The following is a 19,587-nucleotide window of genomic DNA, read 5'->3' as shown; positions in this document are numbered from 1 at the left end:
ATTGTTTCACGTGTTCGTTAATTGTGATAGTTTCTATCATGATTTAGTGAACAAAGGAAAATAATACAGTGTAGGAATCACAGAAACAGAGAGGAGTGATGTCTGAATCCTTCCTAAGGCCTATTGTGATCTGGACGTGTTCATTCTCGCGTTTAAAAAGCTAGGTATAAGTAGCTAGGTGTAAGTTTGGTCAGTACTTTAGCTTGATGAGACCTGCAGTTGAAAAGTAGGTCTCTTAAATGTATGCAGCTGCTGTGCACTCAATTGCTTGTAGGCCTTACATAAATTAATATTAAGCAAGAAAGCAAATTGTTGTTACTTCCATAGGTACTACATCCATCTGATTTTGAGTATACTTTTCCAGTTCAATAGCTTCTTGAACTACGGAACTACGTTAGCCTCAAAAATAAGCATGAGTGGTGGAGTGTGTTGTGTTTTTTTTCCTTTTTTTTTTCCTTTTTTGGCATGTACTTGACTAGCTTTTTGTATCCTGTATTGTCTGTATTGTACTCTGTATCAACATTGCAATTACTTAGTCTTGTCAGGAAGTACTTACAATTGTGGTCATGGCCTCATTCAATGGCTAACTGAACAAAAAACTGGATACTTGGATCTGCAGCAAATTGATGTTTAAATCATAGTGTAAAGCACATAGATAAACATTTTGTATTTAATCATCTGTTAAAATTAAATGCATTTTCAATTCTCAATCGCTTTGTATCAAAATGAAAAGGTAATAAATGTCAAGGTTTGATTTCTACTCCTTCTCCCCCTCCCTCCCCCAAACTCTGTTGGTAGGTCAGTTTTCTAGGAGTGATGTCCCTTTGGGAGCAGGAAGGTCGCACTAGGCAGTTGAGAAAAATCTTTTGGTAACAGAGTTTGGATGGTTAGAGTTCTTGCTGAGGTTCAAGACGCTTTCCCTCTCTGGACTCTTATTTCATGTCTGCTTTGTTTCTTTGGGAAATGATTTTCTAGAGGATATTTTCGGAGTGGTGGGGAATGATATGCTTAGCATTTTTTTTCCGACCGGCCTCCCTTTCTCTCAGCTGTTTTCCTGTTGTTCTGTGGAATGTCTAAGCAGAGGAAGAAAAGAAAGATTCATTCTTACAGTGTTTGCATGTTGTGCTGGTTTTGTTTTGCTTGTTTTAGTCATGGTCGTTTTCTCCTTAGAGCTTTTAAATTTAGGATCCTGAGATTTCTAGTTCAAGAAAAGTTGAGCGTCCCGTGGCAGGTTCCCTGAAAGCTGTTATATTTAGAATATCCTAAAAATGCTTCCTGAAACAAAGGTCAGACTTGTCTGCCTAAGTTAAGCATGCTAAGAATTTAAACACTTAAATAAAATTAACAACGTTTTAGGGATGCTAAGCGCTTGTGAGTCTCATTGCTCAGCAATGCTCACTGCTAAATTATGTAATCTTTTCTTGAAGACTTAAACACTTACTTGATTACCAAAAAAAAGCTTCTGAAGCCAGTGCTCGCTCACATGATGCTCATCACAGGGAGCTTTGTACTCCCCTGCCTAGAAGTTGGTTTAATTTTTAGGTGCCATAAGTTGAGATACCCTACTGAAAATGCAGTCTAGTCTCTTTCATTGTGTTTGTCTTTCTGCTGTGATTTTAATTTGTTAATTATTTTTTTCTTTTTTAACTTGAGCCTTGTAACATTTGAGTATGTACAAAGACTAATAATAACTCTTGTATTTTATAGGTACTAAGCCAGATGATCTACAATTGGTAATATCCTTGTTAAGAATGGATGGGGAGGATAATCAGAAGAGAGACGATGCTGATGAGAGTTCACAAACTGTGTTAACAAAAGACTCTCTTAGAAATGCATCAGGAAAAAATGCTGAATGTGACTCTTCATCTCAGCAGAAAACAAGGCCCATATCAGGTGAAGTGTTGGGGGACCTTGAAAAGAAAAGAGAAGAGGATGACACAAATAGAAGGGCATTGTCAGAATCTTCAAACTCTGTCACTGTTGAAGCAGATAGACCTGAAAATGTCTCCAGAAAAAGAAAGCTGAGTTCTTCAGAACACGTTAAAGATAGTCAAAGGAAACTGCAGAAAGTCCAAGTTGGAGAAGCAGTTAGTATAGTAGATGGAGCTATAAAGAAGGATGGAGTCACCAGCTGTCTTGGTGATGATATATGTAATTCAAATTTGATGTGCTCACGCTGTGATTTCAAATGTACTGATGGTGCCATATTGAAGATTCACTGGGAAAATAAACATTCACAAGAGGTTCCAGCTGCTGTTCCTGAAAATATACCTTCTTCAGAAGAAATCAGTGTTAGCTATCCTGTTGGAAACATAGGCAATGATCTTAAAGGCAAAACGTGTGATCAGCTTTTCCCCTCCTGCTCTGATACAGGAAAATGTATAAGAGAAAGCCACTCTAAAGAACCCAAAGAGAAAACATGCCCTCACTGTAGTTGCACTGCAGAACATAGCTCAGCATTATGCACGCACGTTAAAAAAGATCACGAGCAATCCAAGGTATTTTGTTGTGATCTTTGTGGTTTTCAGAGTGTTGAGGAAAATCTCCTAAACTCTCACTTCCTTGGCAAGACACACCTTCGACGCCAAAACCTGGCTGCGCGGGGAGGATTTGTACAGATACTGACAAAAAAATCCTTTAATAAACAACAGTCTACTGCAGTCAGAGAGAGGAATGTGAGAACAAAACCTGGGACCAGTAAATTAAGGACAAGGACTGCTGATAAAAGAGAACTAAGCAATGTTTGCAGTACGCTGAAAGGTTCAAAAGTAAGCTTGTCTAAACAAAATGATGGCACTGAACTTGTTGAAATGATACCGTCTACAAATGTTTGCACTGAAAAGCCAGCTACTATGACAAAGGAAATGCTGCTTTCTTCCAGTGTCGAAGAAAATCATGAAGTCCCTACTAGAAAGCTAGAAATACCAGGACCCTCGGAAGGCATCTTGCATAAATCGGAGCACCCTCCAACGACCAAAAAGCTAGTTAGCAGTTTAAACATGACAAGGAGATTTGATAGACTAGAACATAAAAGAAACATTGTATTGCTAAAGACTTCATTTAGGCAAAGTAGTTCTTTTAGATTAAAAAGGCAGGTTAGAAGAAGATATAATTTGTTGGGTAGTAGTAAGAAAGGCAAGTCTGATACTCAGAGAGTACACGTGAAGCCTATCTCCAGCATGCAGCTTAAATCTGGCGATGTAAGACCTACGTTGCATACAGAATTAGAAACACATGATAAAAATCAACATGAAGCGACTTCAGAAATTCAAGTTCTTACTCAAGACAGGCCAAATACAGTTTCTTCCAGCACTACAGACACTAAAGATTCTCAAATGAAACTTGCTGCTGATTATAATGTTTGTCATGCTTGCAGTCATTGTGGTAATGTTTTTCAGACCAGAAAAAGTTTGGAAGCTCATGTTGTAAAGCTTCATACAAAGAGGATCCAGTTTCATTGTCAGACATGTAGTTATTCCTGTGTAGTCAAGGAAGACATGAAGCAACACTGTCAGGACAAGAAACATCAGATGGGAGGTTGCAGCTTTAATTGCCAGCTTTGTTCATTTACTTGCTTGAACGTGATAAACCTTCAAAGTCATATGAGTGAAGAGCATAATATGTCTCATAGTTGTCCAACTTGCCTTCTCTTTTTTCTAACGGAAGAAGAGCTGGTAAATCATCAAAAAGATGAAAAACACGATCAGCAAGCTCCTCCACTGAGTAACAGTGATCTGACCTTGCAAGTGGTAACGTATGCTGCCTTGGAATCGAACAACAGTCAACAACTTGCAAAGGATATGGAAGTGTCAATGAAAGCAAAAACCCCAGATTCCTCCCTAATAAATAACAGAAATGAACTGAAGCATTCTGTTTTGAGTAAAACCCAATTTCAGTGTAAAAAGTGTTTTTATAAGACAAGATCTTCCACGGTTCTTACAAGGCACATAAAACTACGACATGCACAGGAATATCATTTCCTTTGCAAAGCATGTAATCTTTACTCACTCAGTAAGGAAGGAATGGAGAAGCATATCAAAAGAAGCAAGCACCTTGAAAATGCCAGGAAAAATAATATAGGATTGCGTTTTGAGGAATGTATTGAAAAGGTCTGTGTTGGTGTTGGTGGTATTAAAAGAGTGATGGAGCCTTCCATTTCTGGGAGTGTGAATACTGAGTTAGATAAGGAAATTATACATGTCTCTTCCTCTACTATGGAAAACATATCAAGAAATAAGGAATGGGTTCCAGCTGATGAAAGAATTGGTGAAAATGAATTGGTTTTAGCTAATGCACCAAGAAGAGGGAGACCCAAAGGCACTATTTCTAGGACATGCACCCATTGTGGTCTTTTGGCCTCCAGTGTTACAAATTTGACTGTTCACATCAGACGAAAGCACAGTCATCAATACAGCTATTTGTGTAAGGTTTGCAATTATTATACTGTAACCAAAGGAGATATGGAACGTCACTGTGCCACTAAAAAACACAGAGGTCGTGTTGAAATAGAAGGACATGGAAAACAGAACTCAGAGATCATTGTTAGCCCTGAAGGAGGTAATTTTGAATCCATAAGCAAGAAGGTTAATAACCGCACAACTGTTCTGTATGAACACGTTGAGGATAGTAGCCAGTCATCAGATCCGGAAAATTTTGTCATAGAAAGTCAGGAAGTTGACCAAGGAAACTCCGAGATAAAAGCTGAAAATGCCCATCGGCTACCAGCTCTGGAACATACTCAAAGTTCTTTAAATATAAAACAACGTATATTTTTGGAACCAGCTAGGGTTACCCAGGATGGTGACCCATGCTTCCAGAGAAGAACAGTGGGGGGAAACGACAAGTGTATACACTGCAACTTCATTGCTCATTCTGCTGCTTCTTTAGAGCTGCACGTAAAACGAAAGCATACAAAACAATTTGAATACTACTGTATGGCTTGTGACTACTATGCGGTTACTCGCAGAGAGATGATTCGGCATGCAGCAACAGAGAAACACAAAATTAGAAGAGAAACTTACGTTTATTCTGCCTCTGGGGAGGATGCAGACACAGCAAATATCACTAAAGAAGCCGCTGCTTTGCCTCAAGAGGAGCATCATCGTGGTGCAGGAGATTTAGAAACTGTTTTAGGTGAAAAAAAATATGCCAAAGATGCAGCAAAAGGTGATCACATGAGTAAAAGCTTAACTGAGTGTTCTGTCCTAGATGAAAATGCATCTCCAGAAACCCTTAAAGAAGGCAGTTCCCAGAATACAATAGAAGCTGAACCTGAAGAGAAATCTAAAAATGAAGGCGAAAATCGTTCCTGTGAAGCATTCCAGAAAGCTCCTCAGAGAGACAAAGTTGCTAAGCTTGATAAGGAGGTATCAGTTAAAGAAGCAGGTACTAATGAGTTGCAGAAAAGTGGGCATGGTCAGGAGCTGCTCAACTCAGATAACCATGGCACTGCAGCAGATCAAAATAGATCAAGTGACACAAAAGTGAATTCAGGAAAAGGTGAGGAAAGCTTGGAAGCAAATAGAGAAAACCCTGAAGTAGAATGTAGAAGCACAGACGTTCTCAAAGAAATTTCCCTAAAAGAAAATAATCCACTTACGCTAACTCTTCCGGAAACAAATAGTGCAGGAGAGCAATCAAATTTTGCTGAAAACATTGGGGGAATGGTACAAAATATACATAGTTTAGAGGGTGACAGAAGTTTTGAAGAGGATCCTACTGGGGAGGAGGAAGAAGCCCTTATGGAAGCACAACATGAAGCAGAAGTAACTATAAATAACAGTGTTTGGGAGGCAGATGGCTCAACAGCTGAGGGCAAGCAAGAAAGTAGTAATGAGGCTTTGGGAACAGTTATCAGTGCTGATGATAAAGGAAAGATGATGCAGAATTTTGGCAAGTTTGATTCTTCTATAGTAAGATTAAAAAGCCATCCAGGTGGGGAGACTGCTGACCCTTCTGATGAAGGGCAGATGTCAGGTGGAGTGAAAGCTAGTGAGCTCACTGCGAAAGCAGACACGTCACCAAGCGGTGTGAAAAAGAAGAAATTGGAAGGAATTTCCCTTGGGGAATCAACACGAATTCGCTGTGATGACTGTGGTTTTCTAGCAGATGGTTTGAGCGGACTAAATGTTCACATAGCCATGAAACATCCTTCAAAAGAAAAACATTTTCATTGTTTACTCTGTGGAAAATCATTTTACACAGAAAGCAACCTTCACCAGCACTTGGCCAGTGCCGGGCACCTGCGAAACGAGCAGGCAAGCGTGGAGGAGCTGCCGGAAGGAGGCGCTACCTTTAAATGTGTTAAGTGCACGGAGCCCTTTGATTCCGAGCAGAGCTTGTTTCTCCATATCAAAGAGCAACACGAAGAACTGTTGCGGGAAGTGAACAAGTACATTGTGGAAGACACGGAGCAAATAAACAGAGAGAGGGAAGAGAATCAAGGCAACATCTGCAAGTACTGTGGGAAGATGTGTAGAAGTAGCAATTCCATGGCCTTCCTAGCTCACATTCGTACCCATACAGGTATGGAAATGCTCTTTTTGCAACCGGTTGTTTTCAGACATGGTGAATTACACCATTGGTCTTTTTCTGCCTGTTAATCTCACCAACATTTCTTATGAAATGGCATTCATATAGCTTGATGAACCACTGATGAAATTCAAAATTACATAAGTATTAAGTATGTGAAGGAGCATGAACATACAGTGATCAAATGGCAGAAGATGTAAGAGCGTTGTAAGTGCAGTTGTCCTTCTGCTTTTTATTCGATATAAAGAGATTTCCTTCCCGTTACCTAATCATTAATATGTTCTTAAATTCATATAATGAAGCAGTACTGGTGTGAGAGAACAAATTAGCCGTTCTTTGTAACTTTCTTATCATTATTTAGTGTCTAAATAGTTTATTTCGGTTCGATTCAGTTACACTTTCAGCATAGCATAATATCAAATTACTATCTGGAAGCATTACATCATTCCTTAATAAATACAAATAATAAGCCACAAGATTTTTCATAGAAATAAGTTATGGGAATTGGAATAGTCTTTTTGGAAGGTAGTGTGTAATGTTGATGTGATGCACAGAGATGTAGCATCTGATTTTGTTTCTGGGCTGATTACACTTTCATTTCCTTTTTATGTTTAATTTTAAGTGGAAAATTTAAAAACATTTTTGTAGAAAAATGCATAAGCTGCAGTTCTAAATTTATGTAAAAATTCACTGCGATGTTTCTATAAACCTGCCATACATTCTTTATTTTAAATAGACAGCTTTTCTAAATCACTGAGCTCTGCTTAGACAAGTGGTGTCTCCATGGTTGAATTTATGAGTGGATTTGAATAATAAATTCACATTTCAATGAACATATTTTCATTAAAACTGTAAGGTTTATTTTACTGTACTTTTAAATAATGGCTTATTATGGAAGCTATAGTTTAAATTCATGCAGTATTTGAAACTTAGTGCATGGTTACAAGGAAGAGAACAAAAAGGTAAGGAAAAAGAGACATAAAAGAATGGTATTTCCTGGCATAATCCTAAAATACTTCTTTAAATTTTTATACAAAGGCAAGGGCATGACTGGACAACAAAGTTTAAAATTAATCGTGAGGAACATAGGCATTGTATTTCAAATCTTTCAAAGTATTTTACTATAACTGCAGTATTCATGTGTACCAATAATTCACATACTTAATACTTTTACCATTACTTCTGTGCTGTCAATAACGTATTTATCTATATAGTTGCAGCTAATATCTAACACTGAATGCAATGTTACGTCTTGGGAGGGACATTCATGTTCACATGGTCAGAACAGCTATATAAGCCCTTAATATGCCCTCTTATGGCAGATAAAACTGAATAAAACTAAGGGGAAGATGCTAATGGAGCTCTCTTTAGAATTCTTTATGCAACTGTCTGGTCAAGACATGTTGCTTATAATTGATGTGTCCATTACTTGAATTCTCTTGTAATTATAGTCAATAAGTCTTGTAAATGTGTTAAAGCTCACTAAAAGCATACAAATTCAAGAACAGAGTAAGGCTAATAATTTAAAATAATCAATGTAGGCATTTCAGCACTTAATTTCCCTTGTGTGTTGATAGCTGATCATTCTTAATCCATTAAGATTTATTTAGTCGTTTACAATGCAAAATAGGTTTGCACTGGTCACTTGTGCCATTTGAAAACGTCCACCAGGTTAAGTGCAGAATGTAGTCCATTAGTCTTCCTTGACTATATGTATTAATTGCATTTAAAATCAAGTTAATGTGGATGTGAAAGTGAGGTAACTATCAATATATGACAAAGCAACCCTACTTACATACGTTACATCATTGATTGTAACATTTAGTAAAAGTTAGTGTACTTTTTAACATCTTGTGTGTAGGTCTTACCATGAAGTATATTTTTATTGTGCTTTGGAATGGCCCTAAATATGCAAAGTGGTAGCAGACCATATCTCATTTTGCAAGTGATTTTTTTGGTGGTGCTGTCGGAGGGGATAGAGAAGAGTTGCAGAATAGGCTTTAATCTGTGCTCTTTCTCACCACACCTTTAAATAAATTGCTTTCCGATGTTTTGCTTATTCACATGAAATAGTAATATGGAGACTTTTATTAATAATTAATGGGAAGAAGGCTTTCTCTTCCAATCCCTGTTTTCATATTTGTGATTTCCTTAAGCGTTTTATAAAAACTTTTCTTCTAATCTGCGTGACAACGGATGCAGTTGAAAAAGAAATAAATGGTTTTTGGTTATTGGAAATGGTGGCAGAGGAAACGGACCTACACCACTAACTGTATGCACTGGCTTCTAATGTTGGCTAGGCGAAGAAGTACGGTATTTCTACCCTATCTCGTCTCTTCCAGAGTAACACCAGGTTCATTACAGGAGGAGGGCTACAGTTTATTTTGCCATTTAGTGTTCTGATCATGTGCTTTTTCTAAAATCTTTCTTCAGCTTCGAGATAGTCCTGTGTGTATATACATAAATATATGTATATACACATACATACAAATGTAAATGTCTACATTTATGTCTATAACTGTATATAACACCTTGGTTTTGTCTGTTGTGTTTTTTTAATTAATTTGAGTAATTGGTAATGGTCTGTGGGGCGGAGGGAGGTGATAGTGCTGGAAAGACACAACTAATGATTCCCAGTAAGAGAAACAGAATCTTTCAAAATACCTTTAAATAATCTAAGAGATGTTCATGTTGCAAATGAAAGGGAAACTTTGCTAGAGAGGAGATAACAAGTAAGTCCATCACACATTGACAAGTGAAAATGAGGAAAGCGTAAAGAAAAATAAAAGGAGTAGTAGAGGTGGAGGACTTTTTAGTCTGCAGTTGATGCAGGTCCCAAAAGCTTAATTAACAATCAACATCTGAGGAAAAATCACCTGCAACCACATCATCCTTGTTTAGTTGCTCGTCAGTTTTCTCAATTAATAGAAGATTTGTCCAATATAAGCATGCTATCTTACTCCCCATATCCTAAGCCTGGCTGGAAATAGGATGATGATGTTTCATGGGGCTGTGCTCACTTTGCTTTGGGCCTGACCTGGACAGACAGATATTCCTGCAGATGCAGATGTCAGTTTTGGTTGGCTTAAAACTCAGGAGGTGATTTTTTTTTTTTTCTTTTAATTTTGAGTCTCTATTGTCTCAATACAAAATTAGGATTATTAACTCCAGTTTTCTGCATAAAACAACAGCATGAATTTTGTCCTGTCAGTCCTGAACTCTAAAATTTAGTCTAATTTAAATTTATTTTTTTTTCCATTTCTGTTGTTAAGAGCCTTATTGTTTACTGCTACCATTACAAAGTATATGTTTTGTTTCTATGCTGTAACCTGCAGGTGAACTGATTTTGTGGGTTTTTTTTTTTTTTTTTGGTAAAAAAGCGATTTGGCTGGAAAGATGCTATATTGAAAGCATTTTTCTCATTTTTGTAGTTAACTAAGAGCCAAGAACGAAGCCCATAGTATCGCATTTTACAGAGTTTATGAGAACCATTAAAGTTTGTGAAAATAAAAGTATGGCTAAGAAATGGCTAATTGCTTCAATATTGTTTCAAATAGCCTTTTGGTCAATACAGATTTTTGCCCCATTACTTCAACTTTTAGACTAACACCTTCATCTGAAATATAAGATCTTAGTTGGTTGCATCGAAGAATAAATTGGAACAACTGTGGCATCAGCGACCTAAAAGGGAGATGCACTGTGTTTGTTTCAGGTGATAAGTACTGCCTGTAGCCTGCCAGCACTTGGATTTTCATGGAATTTAAATGGAGATGTTAACAGATATTCAGCCCTGAGTATAAGTGTGGGAAGGGGGGGAGTGAAGTGAAGGCCTCAGTGATTTTTTGGATGAGAGCAGTCAACAGAATAATACATCTATGTATTGTCAGCACACTGTAGCCACAATTGGCCTGAACTACAGTTTTTCCACAAAGGAGTGATGTAAATGGAAAACAGCAAAGGTTTGTATAGAAGCCCTGCGGGACACCTGCAGCAGCAGAATGAGGAACACATTTACAATTTAATCAGTAGGAAAGAAACTAAAAGTACCATGGTTGAATCCACATGGTATTTGAATTCTGTGATATAAAACAGCAGCATAAACACCAATAGAGTTAAAAAAAAAAAAAAAAAGTCTCTGACTGTGGCCTTGATATTATTAATTGTGTAATTAGTCTTGAAGATCACAAGTTAAGACATCAACTTTAATACTCCTTTATTTAATGCATAGATCAACTCTCTCTTATTTGCATGGGTCTCTTTATAGAATGCAGTGTTAATTTGAAATGTCACCAAATTAATGATTAATATAGTTTTTTTTCGCGATCATTTAAATAAACTGTTTTTTTTCCACTGTGATTGATAGAATGTGATTGCTGTTAGCTGCAGTCTCAACCTGCTTTTGACATTTAAACGTATAAAGCTGACTAGATATAACCATTCAGGTGCTAAATATATTTTACATCTACTTCCAAGAGTAGAAATGGAAGTATTAAGAGATCTGGCTTCATTGTCATTGAACTGTGAAATATTCAACCTTGTCTGCCCGTGCTTAGTACTGTTGACTTTTTTATTTCAGTTAGAAGATTAAAATTAAATGCTTCATTTTTCGTCAGCTTTTGGGAATTAAATTGAAATTTAAGACTCTAAAAATTTTTTACTAAGATCCTCAATTTCACCAGTGGATTCGTGGAGGATATTTGGTTTTCAAGGGCACAGCACAAAGGTTCATTGATCAAGTATGATATACTGTAACATTTTTCTTATCAGAGCTCTTTATGTATATTTATTAAAGATCACATATTTCATCTTGTGCTTAACTGTATTGGAAGAAGTGCTTCGCAAAACATATACTAAACATAATACAGAGAATCTGTGAACATATTGTACTTATTTTTAACTGCAATTCCATGATTTTGATTTATTGGTTTAAGGATTTACTGGTCAGAAAAGTGGAAAGTGCTACAACAGACTTTAAAATAATGTTGCTGTGTAGTAACGTAGGTACTGACATGTGCCAAATTTAACTATTACAGTAAAAATGTATTTTTTCCATCTTCAGTAGAGGGCCACTGTTAAATATGACAAATTATTTGACTTTTTGCTGAACTGATGTGATATAAGAAATAGGTTAGTACTGCTTCCTTGGAGAAATAATTTTAGAGTTCTTTGGTCTGCACTAGGCATTTAATATTAAAGTTTGTTCTTGAAATAAATAATAGCCAAAATGTCAATACTTCTGGTTTGCAGAATAATCATAAATTCTTGACCATAAAACAGTCGTAAAGGCATAATATTTTATCCCCTGTATATTCATACATTGCATGTCATTACAATAGCTAGGCGATGAATCATTTTCTGTGTGTGACAGAACAATTCTGAAATACCAATGCTAATGTGAAATCTATTCAAAGTCGGAAGACTTGTAAAATTACTTTACTTCAAACATACTTGCTTAAAAAACAAGTACTTTTTCAGTTTACACCAGCATCAAGCCACTTTAAGACCATTACCTGAGTTTCAGCATTTGGAAACAGGGAAGGATGTAGAAAACTTGTCATCTCATTGAAAGGTTATCTTCCTAGCATATTGTCTTCTCATTTTAATACTCTTTACAAAAAGTAAATGATTATTAAAAGTTAAGCAAGTAGCTCCAGTGATCTTGAACCTAAGGAAACTTTAATGAGTAATGTATAGTATACACCCTCTCTGTGTCCCCAGAGTTATAAATTTATGTACGAGATTCTTTTTTATTAGGCAAAAATCTCAAACAGGGTAAATGTGGGATAGGCTTTTTTAAAGGTTATTTTTTTCCCAGGAATTCTTATTTCTTTAACTGTGGGTAATATATTATTCTAATGCAACTCATATCTTATGCTAAATTTTACTTAGGATCAAAGCCATTCAAGTGCAAGATATGCCACTTTGCAACAGCTCAGCTCGGAGATGCCAGAAACCATGTCAAGAGGCACCTCGGGATGAGGGAATACAAGTGTCATGTCTGTGGGTGAGTAAATTGAAACAGTTTCCACCATGGTTAACCAGGAGAAGAGTGCAGGATATGCATTGTTTCAGAATTGAAAACTGTGATGTGAGCAAGAGTGGCTAAAATTATGCATGCATATCCTCCTTTCCATTGTTATGGTAAATTCCTTAAATACAGTTATGACATTCTTTTCCCACTTCTAATCCTGCACTGAAGATGAGCAATTTTATGGGCTACAAGGTCAATTTGAACCTGTAATCTGTAAATTGACTAAATTATAGGATGTTCATTCACATTGCCAGGGAGAACTGTAAATTCCATTTAAAGACATAAAAAATATATAATATAGACTTTACTGTGTGGGTTTTTTTTTCTTTGCTATACTGTTATAATTTTAGTACCATTAACAGATTTCTGGACTCCATTAGGGTTTTCATTCTTTACAAAAACAAAACAGAAGACCGATTTTCAAACAAACGGATCTAAAATATTGCAGGCTTAAGACTTTAAAAATAAATTGAAACCTTTTATGTATGTTTGTATTCTTGTTTGTTACCCAAAAAAATCTTGTTTTTCTTTTTTACTTAATAGTTATGTCCTCAGAAGGATTGTTCATAATGTTTAATTGTCCTTCAAATGTGTTGCGTTTAATAGGAAGCATTGAGACTCCTTAATGCAAAACTAATTAATTTAGCAGAAATGTTTAAAAGGTTTTAAAATGCCATGGCATATATGGTACATCACAGGACATTCAAAGTTGGATTTTAATACCCTAGTTCTGATTAAAAATATATTTTAATGTTATTATGCTAGAGAAATTAACTAATATATGCATCATATAAAAACACTCTACTCAAACCTATGTAACCTGCTGTAGCGGTCTTATAGCTAATGCGTAGAACAGCACAAGTTCAATTAGATAATGCAGTGCACACATGAATGGTGTGGTATGATGTTAAGGATATTATTCCGCAGGAGGTTTTTTTTTTTAGCCAACACTTGCTATACGGATCCACTGGAGGACAAAGTGGGTTATGCATTTTAAAGGACAAGTGAATCTTCAGCTGAAGATGCAGTTGAGTGATTTTTCACTGATTCATCTCTCTGTTTTTCAAATAATTTTGCATGCAGCATCATGAGATACTTTGGATGTTTTCACTCACTTAAGAAAATTAATCGCTGGCTTCTTGAAAAACTAATTAAAAATATATGAGTCTAATTCTTAATTCCACTGAAGATCAGTATCAGAAAGACTTCTGCTACTCTATTTTGTAGCGTAATTCAAGTCTAAAATGAACATTATGTATTGTAGCCTATTTTATTTTATTATTTTTTAACTTATTCTTTACTGTCTCTGCCTTATGAACTGCAGAGAATTTGGCATGGAAGATGGTTAACAACCACAGATCCACAAAGCTGTTCAGCGAAGGCTAAGCTCTCTTCTTTGGAAGTTGTCAACAAACTTGACAATGGTTCTTTATTCAATTCCCTTTTAACTTAAACTGAAGAAATCATCGTTATTATTTAACTATGTAATCATAAGAGAAAGAGGCAAAAATCTCAAAATAGTAAACACGGTATCTTTTATGAAAAGAGAATTAACATGATTAAGATTTGGCATAGTTTCTAATTTTTCAAAAACTCATTCCTTCATTTAAGGGTTGACATTTTCTTAGAATCTGTTTCAGAAAATAGATGACCCTAGGTTGTTGTATGACTGTTAATACAATAGAGAGCAAAATATATACGAATGGTTGAAACTGTGGACTTGAATGTTAGTTGCTTTGCTAAGCTGATTACTTACTGTGTGACGCTAACATGTCGTCCTGGTAGCCAAACAGGTATGCGTTTTTCATTTTTGTGCAATATTGTATTGCTAATTTTCATCAACACCATGAAGCTGTGCTATTCAGATATGATAAAACAATCAGCTGAAGAGATGTATGCCACAATACCCTCTGCTTACAAGAATCTGGTTTATATGCCAGTTTAGTCCTTTTGCAGTTTAAATAATCATCATATTTCACATAAAGTGCACCAAAAATGTTTTTTTAAGAATTATGTATTAACACTGATTTAATTGGAAAAGACATTTTTATGCTGTAGCTAACAGTCCTGAAGAGTTCAACTGGATTTGAAGAACAAGGAATGACCAGAACAGTTTGAACTGGAGTCCAAATAATGAATATGCCATCCTTAAATGTGGAAGAAGAGAGAAAAGTCTTAATAGCCTGTGCTGTATTTCTGCCGTTTTAATTGAAAGGATAGGGTAGTCCGTAGGTTAAAAAATAAAGTAGCAATGTAAAAAAAAAAAAAAAATTGCTAGGATTGGCTATCGGATTAGTGGCACTATAGAGCATTGGTACATTAACACCACTGACAATGTCAATTCATTATCATTGATGGCTAAATAATCTTAGAAATGCTCAGTGGACCTATTAGTTCCTGAACATAAGCAGCTCATGCTGCATTTCTTCATTAGCTTTAATTGCTATAAATTTTACCTTTTTAAAAATCATGCTTTAAAAGGTGAAGTGATCTTTCAGGAACATTAACTCTGTAATTTTGTCACAAACAGAAGGTCCTGCACTATGTTTTCTTTTCTGCAGTAGTTAATATTCTATCCTCTGACTTTTAGATTCATAGTAATAAGCCCTCTGCTAGTTATGAGGAAAAATTATGTTTCAAAAGCTTTTGAATATGCTAGGGCACTTTTTAAAGGTGAAATGTCAGTGCAACATTGTGCATTGTGGTTTTAGTCTCAAAATACTTTTTTTTTGGGGGGGGGTGGGGGGAATAAATTCTCTGGGACTTTTTATTTAAGAAAAAAAGTCATGCCCGTGTTGCTCTGTTGGAGGAAGGGTTGCTGTGTCTAAATTTTGCAAATTCTCCTTATATTTACGTGATACAAAGTATACAATATATAGTTCACTTAGTTGTTGAAAAAGGCAGCAATTTTGCTATGTTGTTTTATTTTTTAATTGAAGTTCAGGGTTTGTTTTTCTTCAGCTGCACAGCAAAAACTACATGACACAGAAATTGGACACCACTAATGTTTTAACATTTGGAATAAACAGTCTGCTACTCATTTCCTTATCGCAGATGTGTGTTAATTGTTTTCTTTTCCATACCCATGGCTGTGAAATATATCCCATTATTTCAGAGGTAGGATCTGTTTTCTGAGAGTAGCAAACTGCTGCATATTTGAATTTAATTTTTGAAAGTCTGCCTCTGAAATTGGCTGATACCCTGGGTTAGATAAGCAAATCCTCGTTGCCCAGCATTTAAAATTTTTGTCTCATTTGCAGAGTGGAGCGCCGTGAAAAGGCTTATCATGTACTTTTCAAATTTTATGCCTCAAGTAGAATATAAAAAATGCATTGTTCTGCACCTCAGATTTTGAACAGAATTTATAGGCAAGGTATGATTTTAAAAATGCATCTACAATTCCTTTGCTTTTTTCTTGCTTTTGCTTTCAGAAATAGAATTTTGGGGGATATAGTTACATGTTTCAACTAAGAGTGGCTGCTTCTTTCTTTTTTTCCTCTCTCCTTTCATTATGACTTTTTAAAAAAATCTACTGAAGAAGAGGGTTATAAGGTAGGTTTGGATATTTAGGAAAAAAATCAATATTTAAAACATGCACATAAACATTTGTTACTGCGTTTCTGAAAAAAAAAATGACAAGACATTGTGTTAATGTCTTCATTATGCTGATTCCATACGCAGTAGTCAAGTGTTTTAAGGAGCAAAAGTACATATTTTGCATATACAAGGGAAATTGGAGGGGGTGGGAAAGGTCTTGTTTTTTTCTGTATTTTGCTAAAGTAGATCTTTCCTTTGTGTGTGTGGTGTGGGTTTTTGTATGTGTGTGTGGTTTGTTTGTTTGTTTGTTTTTGGTAGAGAGGGGGGTCCATCTTCTTGCTACTCCTCAGTCCTCAATGTGTTGTGAAAAATCCTTTTTCCAATTAACTCCAGAGATTTTTAGAAGGTGTTCTGCTAAATAAGTCTGTGGCTAAACTCAGTTGTTTTCTTTAAGCCTCATGTAAACCAGCTTTGAAGAGAGTTATGGTGTCCTAAGCATGAATATAACTTCACTTTTGCTGCTGTTGCTAATGCTAGGAATAGGCTGGTGATCTTAATTTGTATAAAGCCCAGTATTTTAGTGACACTGGTTGCCTTGAGAACATCTAAAGAAAAGTAGTAAGGTATATCGAGTATATTGGTTAATATATCTTACTACTTTATTGATAACAGTGCACTTTGACCAGCCCCATCGAAAAAATTGGCTGTACTCCTGTATTTTGTTTTCTTAAAAGATCTTTTAGATTTCTAGATTTTTTTAACTGACTACTATTAGTATCAGGCTACTTTTAGTGAAAGCCTTCTCTTAAGATTGCTTTTAGCAAGCAAAAAAGAGTTATTCATAAATTTATTGGTAAGAACAGGAAAAACATTATATTTTCAAGGATATCTTAATGTACTGTAATGTACATTAATTATTTATACTTGTGCAATTTGGGCAATCTTAAATAGAAAGTTGCTACTCCAGTAAAACTATTTTTGTGTGGTATTACCTAGTTTTTGTGCATTAGAGGGGATCTCTGTGTAGATGATTATAATGTCACTTTCTGACCTTTGCAGCTTGAATAATTGTAAATCATTGCTTCATAACGTGTCACAGAATGTCTGTACTAGGCAATTAAATGGCAGAATATAATAGACCAAATTATTGCCTGTCATGTTTTCAACAACACAGTTAGTATTTGAGTTACACTTAATCATTACGTGCATTAGCAACTTCATTGGAATCCAGCTTCAGGCTGAGCATGAAATACATTACATTATTTAAACCTCTAATGGTAGAAGTCATTTATTTGTGTTGAAGTGTACAACATGCAGAGTTTCATAAAGCAAGGAACACTTGAGAGCTTAATTTATCCAAATCAAAGTCTAAATGCAGATAAACACAAGTGGCAAAAATTAGTAATTTTTATAGGCTGGAAATATTTAAAAATACATGGTTGTGGGTAATTGTAGGAAGCAGGAATAAATTAAAATCACTATTTTTAGTTAGCTCTGAGAACTAAAGCTGTTGTGTACCTAAATCATCAAATGCACCACAGAATTGCATTTTTGGACTGAACAATTAATTACAAACATCATATCTACAGATGTGTCCAAGCAAAAAAATAGATATTTGGTTCAGCTGTTTAGATTAAAGTTATGTCTGTGCTAGATGACTATTCCAGAGGCAGATCTGACTTCCTCTATCTGCGTTTTGCTGTTTGGTTCTATCATATGCTTTGTGTCTGTGTTTACTCCAGTGGAAAAAAAAAAAAAAATTAGTTAAACCTACACAACAGCTTTCCATGCTCACACATGCTTTAAAATAATTAATAAGGAAATATTAGAGAAGTATGTGGAGTAAGGTAACATGTGTGTTACATTATGTTGCCAATTTTTGTTCGGTTACCTGTCGTTTTATTAGATTTGCAAACTTGACCTTCAGCACGTTGTCTCTATTTTTACTATTTAAGAAAACTACTTGAAATGGAAGCAATTTACTTTTGTTGAAAAAAGCTCCCAGCCTCGTTAAACAGCTGGTGCAGATGCTATGATGCATTGTGCGAGACCTTCTCTTGGCCTGGAAGTCTGCCATGGAGCTGGCTGAAGTTAAAGCAAGTACCACAATAACGGAGAGGAGTTGGGCAGAGACAGTGGAAAGACCCTTCAGCCTGTGCCCAGTATTGCAAATGAGGCAGAAAAGTCGAGAACAACTTTCAGATTTAATAAAATGTATTTTTAGCAATCTGTGCTCTAAATTAGATTATAATAATGATTTAGTTGTACTTACTGAAGTAAAAAGCAGTGAGAAGGACATACTGAAGAGAGCATATGTTTGCATTGCAGTTAGAGATACTATTAGTGATTCAGACTAATATCTGTACTGCGTATAATCTAATTCAGTGCGCTTCCAAATGGTAATTATCAAGATACACAGAGGTGTGACTGTGATATATGCAGCACGTGTAATTAGTGCAGCTTCTTTTACAGACATGCGTTTTTAATTTTTTTACTTTACTGCAGCTTGCTCTGATGTAGAGGATGTGTGTGCGTCTGTTAGGCCATCGACATCTTACAGAGCAAGTCTAGTATGTGCTAAGGCACTAAAGCAAATTAAAGCATTGCATGATTCTGGAATGTGCGTAGTTTTCTTCTAATTAAAATTCCGCATTTCTGTGGACCAGGGTTTCGTAACATGTGAAAGCAAAGAACGTATTGCCCCCCAAAGCCACTAGAAACACATGGTAGAGTGGGTAGCGCAGAACCTAAGAGTGATGGGCCCCGGCCGTGGGGCTGAATGCTGCCAGCTCCCGGCTCTGCCCCCCAACTCCTTACTGGAGCCGGCCGGGGGCTGCAGCCAGGCCTGGGGTCATGGCAGCTTGTAGGTGGCTGAGAACGTGGGCAATCGCTGCTTGCAATACTCACACCTTGCAGACACCTCACTCTGAGCGTATCCTCAGAGAGCAAGCTCGTTCTTTGCTCCGGTTTACTGCCCGCGTGGGAAGGGTCGGAGTCCCCTCCTGAGGAGGCAGCAGCTTTAACGAGCGGTGCTGGGAAATAGACTGATGGTCCTAAAATTGGATGCTTAACAGTTAGTGTGAAGGCAAGTAGGCAGTCCTAAAATATTTCCAGTATTTCCAGTGTGGAGAAGAGACTTTTAACCTTAGAAGCCCAGGTTGGAAGAATTGGCCTAAATACTGAGCAAGGTACGGGTGCAAACTTCCTTCTATTAGCAGAAGGAACTGGGGGGAAAAAGAGGTTAGTCCGATTTGCTTAATGGGAGAGCCTTGGAGGAGTGTGTTGTCAGTACAGGTGTTTGGTACAGACCGGGAGGGAGGTGTGTTTGTTTAAAACTTAATATTGTTTTGCTGACAAGCTCAGGTTGTATGATTTGGATTTATATTCGAAGTTCAGAAGGTTTAGATTGGCCTTGTTTTTGGTTTTAATCATTTATATGTAGAAATTGCTTCAAATTCCTGAATTGACAGTGTCTTGCCGTGGTATTT

At 36.3% G+C, this 19,587-nt stretch overlaps 1 protein-coding gene across 3 annotated transcripts in view; it reads left to right on the top strand.

Moving 5' to 3' along the window:
- Window positions 1–19,587, top strand: part of ZNF407 (zinc finger protein 407) — a 348,707-nt gene that overhangs the window by 24,759 nt on the left and 304,361 nt on the right. For all 3 annotated transcript variants that reach the window (XM_068932042.1, XM_068932041.1, XM_068932040.1), the window contains 2 exons: window positions 1,708–6,525; window positions 12,421–12,535. In XM_068932042.1, coding sequence (XP_068788143.1) covers window positions 1,752–6,525; window positions 12,421–12,535 — 4,889 coding nt within the window. In that variant the 5' untranslated portion in view covers window positions 1,708–1,751. The remainder of the gene's footprint in view (window positions 1–1,707; window positions 6,526–12,420; window positions 12,536–19,587) is intronic.

The sequence above is a fragment of the Struthio camelus genome, chromosome 2 (assembly GCF_040807025.1).
Source record: "Struthio camelus isolate bStrCam1 chromosome 2, bStrCam1.hap1, whole genome shotgun sequence".
NCBI lineage: Eukaryota > Metazoa > Chordata > Aves > Struthioniformes > Struthionidae > Struthio > Struthio camelus.
Note: the sequence above shows the minus strand (reverse complement) of the source record. Positions and strands in the feature narration are given on the sequence as shown.